Source organism: Varanus komodoensis, unplaced genomic scaffold, assembly GCF_004798865.1.
Source record: "Varanus komodoensis strain SLA01 unplaced genomic scaffold, ASM479886v1 scaffold70, whole genome shotgun sequence".
NCBI lineage: Eukaryota > Metazoa > Chordata > Lepidosauria > Squamata > Varanidae > Varanus > Varanus komodoensis.
Window position 1 is genome coordinate 391,628 of NW_025336348.1, and position 6,000 is coordinate 397,627.

The following is a 6,000-nucleotide window of genomic DNA, read 5'->3' on the forward strand; positions in this document are numbered from 1 at the left end:
GTGTGATTCAAATAACATTCAGGACTGCCTGGCTGATTACTATTACTATGATTATAATTGTGTGGTATTTATGCCCCTTCTTTTTTTTTCCTCTTGCAAGGAACTCAAGGCTTTTGAGGCTCTCTAATTCTTCATTTTCTCCTCACAACAACACCCCTATGGGGTAGGCTCAGAGGAGAGGGAGTAACTCAGAGAGCTTCAGGTCAAGAAGGACCTCCGCAGTTCATCCAACCCTCTATCCAGGATACTGCCCATCATTAACAGTTTAACGATCATTGTCACTTCATTTCATTTGAATCCTACCTTCCTTCATCTTGTAAGGAATCCAAGGCGGCTTGCAAGATGTTCCGCCTCTCCCGGGATGGAGGTTTAGGACAGGTAAAAGGATGGACCACTTCACACAGTGCATAGCTAAGCTACTGGAATTTGCTGCCATGAGAGGCGGGGAAGGCTGCCAATCTGGATGGCTTTGAAAAGCGATTGGACGGAGAAATGAGGGGGGAGGCTCTCCATGGCTACTCGCCTTGCTGGCCAGGTGCCCTTCCTTTAGCCGAGGCGGCCTGCATGCAGGCACCAGGTGCTGAGTTGCTCGGGCAGATGCATCGTGAGAGAGCAGCCAGTTTGCAGAAGTGGTACCTTGGCTCACGAACTTAATCCATTCCACGACTCGGTTGTGACCCAAACTGGTTGTGACCCAAGTCAAATTTCCCCACAAGGTTCAATGGAAATAAGGTTAATCCGTTCTGTAACTATTTTTTTTAATCAGAAAAATTTGAAACGAGTGACAAAGAACAACCAAGTGACAAAGTGCTGTACAGGGCAGTGGAGAACACTAGCCTGGGTGGCGGGGGGGGGATTATTGTTTCGAGGGAGAGCCCCCCTCCATAAGGACACTGGGGAGATCTCCTTCAGGGGTGTCCTCTCTTCTTTGTCTCTTAGCTGCAGGGTCAATTCTGGTGCAAAATCTGCCTATAGTCACTTGTTTTTTCCTGCGCTGCACGACCCTCCGGAAATGAGAGACCACGGTATCGTTCGTCAGATTCAACACTCTGTTCGTCACAGTTCTGCTGGGGTGGTGCTTCCCAAAGACATCCTGGCACTCATTCCGTTTTTGCAGAATGGATTGTATCACATCCCTGCTCACCTCCTCCCCGTCTTCCTCTTCCTCAGTGGAATCCTCCTCAGCAAGTCCCTGTTGCTGCTCACTCTGGAGTTCAGCAAGCTCCCCCATGTCTTCCCTGCACGAACACGACTGCGATCGTGGCCATCTCCCCACTCGGGGGGGGCGGGGGGGAGACGGCCACGATCGTGCTGGTTGCGGGGGGGAGAGAGATGGCCAAGATGGCGCCAGTCTTCCCTGCACGAACGCGACTGTGAGCGTGGCCATCTCCCCACTCGGGGGGCAGGGAGACGGCCACGATCTTAGTCGCCACCCAATGCGGAGTTCGCGACCCAAGTCAAAATTTCCATGGAATTTTTGTTCATGACGCGATTCGGTTGTGAACCAAGGCCTTTGTGAGCCAAGGCACCACAGTATACACTCACACCTGTGCCCACCAACTTGAACGGGCGCAAGTCCCACCCTCACAGACCGGGTGAAGCATGCGCCAATTTCACTGGCAAGCCCTCATCGAGTTGCACATTATGGGACAGCAAAACAGTGATTTCTTCCTCATGAGCTGGGACTAATCCCCTGGGAAATCTTCCAGAACCTTCCCTACATGTCAGTTCTCCTCTTAAAAAGGAAGCCTCGAGCACCAGTCTTGTGTTCTCAAGGATTATACTTGCTCACTGTGCAGCCAGACTTCTCTCATTAACAAACAATACGATGCAATCTCTTTTTAAAATATTAGCACACTGATCTCATTTATTGATGCTACCAAACTGTTCATATTCTGTCTTTGGCCCCAACACAGATTAACTCAAAGAAGCTTACATTAAAACACAAAAAAATTTAATAAAAAACCTAGCCAAAATAACCCACGAACCCAGAATAAAACTGCCATCAGCAAAAGATGGTATTTCCTGATACGGGACATTTGTGATGAAAGAAATGCAAGTTCAGCAAGACTCCTGATGCTTCAGAAAGGAGGGGCAAATTGACTGAAAACTCCCTTGGTTTCACTGACTGCCTGCACTGGGTGAAAAAGGACTTCCTCGCACTTGCCCCATGACATAGTCAATGCCACTGGACGACCGAGCTCTTCCCGCTTCCTCCAGCCCAAGCACAACGTTATAAAAAGTGTGCTAACAGCCCCCATGGCTTAGCCTAGCCTTTCTCAAACTGCCACTCTCTGGAGGTGTTGGACCACAACACCCATCATCCTCAACAAGTATGGTCCGTTAATGCAAACGTAGTGGCCCAATCCATTTATACGCAGGTCTTCTTTTTATGCCCAATCACTTTGCTAAGAAGAGCCAACTCCTTTCTTGGAGATCCACGAGAGGCACTTCCTTTTCCTTACTAAACCTCCGGGTGTCTAGTTTTTCATTGCTAAGATGTGAAGCGCTGCGATTAAAAGCTCTCTGGCAGTTGCACTTTCTTGATACGGAGTAAGTTGCCCAAATCCCACGTTGACAGAAGCCTGTTTTGTTTTTTTCTGATTCAGAAACGTTTGTACATGAGTCAAAACCCTCTTGTACTTGATCCTATCCCTGCTCTCTCTCTCTCCTCCTCTCTCTTGGGTGGACTGAAACACAATTTTTAGCGTGAGAGGCAGCAAGGCTATGACTTAAAACGGAACCCATAATCTTCCAAACGTACAACCCTGCCCGTCTCCTTTTTCCCACATGCCTAGGTACCAATCATGCAGTCTGATCTCCAACACCCTGCCACAAACACTCTCCTGCTCCCAGACCCATGCCTGAGACAACGGAGCAGCCGCACCGGCCTGTCCAGATAGTTAGGCAAGTTGCATGCACACTCGACCCACCGGGCCACTACGGAGATGCACTTGCAAAGGATGCTGCGTGCCCAAAGCCCCTGGTTCAGGCCAGGACAGAAGCCAGCCCGAAACCCCGCACAGCCACTGCTGCCAGCCCGTGCCTGCAACACTGGGCCTGATGCACCAAGGGCTAGTTCAAGTATCAGGAGTCCTACATTTCATGTTTGCTAACTCAAAGGGAGTGCTTTGACCACAGTGCCCAACTGCTCTGTCAGCCACTCTGGCTGCCGTGCACAGGGAACAGATCAGAATCGATGCTTGTACTAAAGCTTTAAGAAGAAAAATAAGCCTGCCTTTAACACCAAGCCTTTGGTTTTAAAATCTCTGTGTTTAATTCCAGGGTGCCATGCCTTTCCTTATGTTGCTGCATTTTATGTGGCTTTGATTGCCATTTGTTCTAGTTTGCATTTACATTCTTTGCACAGTGGATTATGTCCCAGGGAACCCCACCAGCGGGAAGTGGGGAAAAGCTGCAGGTAACTAGGTAGACGTAATGCAGGTGGGCACCTGCCACCAAACCCGACACGTGTCTATCCGATGCATTCGTGCACGTGCACATGGTAAGCAACTAGAAAGCAGCATCTTCGCGGCAAATGCAACAAGTGGGAACAGGCCGAAGGAATCCGATCTTTCTTCACAGGTACGATCACGAAAGCAGCCAAATTGCAGAAGCCTTTAGGGCATTTCCGCCAACCCCTGCTCAGGGAAGGAACCCAGTTCAAAGCATCCCTGTCCAGCCTTTGCTTACGCAGCTCCTAGTGATTAGAGACCACTCCGCACACAGGTGGTTCCATGGTCTACCTGTACTGGTTCTTAGGAAGCTTTTTACCTTATGTTCACCTGAAATCTGTCTTCCTACCTTAACCTACACTCAATTATTCTTGTGTCTGACAGTTTGGATGACTTACAAAAGCTCGAGACACTTTTCGTTAACTGTTTAAGTATTGGAAACATACAATCTATTGCCCAATCTCTCTTCTCTTCTCTGGGTTAAATATGCCTCATTCCTTGATCTTTCCTTATAGGATGCTTTCCTAGTCCCGATTCATCCTGCCATGCATTTTGTAGATGCAGCCCATCCCATTTTAAAGGGTTAGAACAGTTAACAATGGACTAATTAAAAATAGTTTTTAAAAATCTAGTATCAGTGATCTGAATAAATTCAACTAGAAGCCAAAATCTTCTTACCTCCAGATACAAAAAGTGCCAGGCCAAATAAGAGGCAGGTTTGCTTCCTCTTAAATGTGGATATGGCAGAGATATGCAATATTATGGGTAGTGAGCACAGAAGAGAGTAAGAATAATGTGCGATTTTCTCTGAAAACTGGACCATGGGACCACCCAATAAAGTTGTTCTTCAGGAAATTCAGGGTGTCGCACCCATTCCCACAAAAGGTATTTGTTTCATTATACGGCATTCAGAAAACTAGATGCTTCAAGCTTAATTCCAGTTGCCTCAACCTATCACACATGAAGTCCCCGTTTCACTGATTAAATTGTTCAAGTTTCTCATCGTGGAACATAACAAAGTTCAAACTGATAGCATGAAAGCCAAGCACACTTCTTTGTCAGCGATTCCTGCAGCCTGTAGTAGAAAATCGATAACTGGACCTTACAGAAAATTCTATTTCCATTTTGCCACACTGGAGTCTCTGGTATCTTTACTACAGACTGTGGGAGCATTACGAATATTGACAAGGTATGAACACACCGCATAAAATCCAAATCAATTCCTTAGACTAAACAAAGGGGGAAAAGAGTGCAGGTGTTTTTTTGATCATCTGTGAAGGCCAGGTCTCTTATGCAACCCGATGCATGTTTAGACCTAGAGAAGTTTTATAGTTCCCAGCATGCTGCAGCCACTAAACATATGTGGCATTGTGCTTTTCATGGTATGGAAATAAAGCCTCCATGTTCATATGCAGTATATCTCGAAGTACAGGATTCTGGAGCAAATCCAAGGCTAGGGCAACACCTCAGGCCACGTGGCCGGACAAAGAATAAGGGACCGGGCAGCAGTTTCCTGGGATCCAGTTCTGGTCCCCACTTTACCACTAACTCGGGGATTCCGATTTAACAGAGAGCACATTAAGATTATATAATGCCAGCCCATGCAGGAGTATCCCGGCTGCAAGCCTTTCGGGGTAAGCCAGACTGGATCTCTGGCAGGCCTTCCTGAAAGACCCGCAAGGGTGCAAAACCGAGCCCTACCGAACCGTGGCAGGTCCGGATCCCAGAATGGAACCCGGGGCGCGCGCGCGTTCCCATAGAGGGGACCGAGGAAGCCAAACAAGAATCCCAATCCTTCCAAACTTCGATACGCCTGCATTTTTTAAAACCGATCGTCAGGGAAAGAACTTTGCAGAGAAAACGCATGCTATGCGGAATCGAGTCTGAGGAGGATGATCACAGAGCGCGAGGAAGGGCAGGATGCACGGGCGAGTCATCATGAGGACTAGCCACGACGGCCACATCCTTTGCGCGAGAGGGGAGCGGGGGACCGAGGGTGGTCCGGGAGCGCGCGCGCGCGCCCGCCCGCGCGATACGGGGGGAGCCACGGCCGGGGCACCCGCCGCCTCACCTGAAGCCGGCGACCGCGGTGAGGTTCCTCCGCCAAGCTCTGCCCTGCTGCAGCAGCACCCCCTGCACGATCTCCTTCTCGTCCGGCAGCCGGTAGACCGGGAAGACGTAGAGCCAGCAGAGGACAAAGAAGCCCAGCGCGCTGGCGCCCACCGGCAGCCGCGCGCGGGGGCCCTTGCAGAGCAGCAGCGCCGCCGCCGCCGCCGCCATCCTCCGCTTTCGGGCGCCCCCCGCCGCCTTCTGGCCGCTCATCGCGACCCGGGCGGCGGCCCCCGGCGCCGCCGCCGCCCCCTCCTCCCGCTCCAGCGGCCGGCAGCGAGGGAGGCGGGGAGCCCCGGCGCCCCCATGCAATGCGCCCGGCGCCGCCGGCCGCCACCTCCGCTTCCCCCGCGATGCTCCGAGGGGCCGCCGCCGCCGCCGCCGCTAAAGGCGCGCGGGAGCGGGGCGGGGGCGGGGGCGGGGGAGAAGGGGCGGG

The 6,000-nt window shown here is 51.0% G+C and overlaps 1 protein-coding gene across 1 annotated transcript in view; it reads right to left on the minus strand.

Annotated features, from left to right (window-relative positions):
- Positions 1-5,777, minus strand: part of ST8SIA1 (ST8 alpha-N-acetyl-neuraminide alpha-2,8-sialyltransferase 1) — a 78,077-nt gene extending 72,300 nt beyond the window's left edge. The window contains exon 1 of the mRNA XM_044452161.1: positions 5,527-5,777. Within this exon, the coding sequence (XP_044308096.1) occupies positions 5,527-5,777 (251 nt within the window). The remainder of the gene's footprint in view (positions 1-5,526) is intronic.
- Positions 5,778-6,000: the final 223 nt, after the last annotated feature.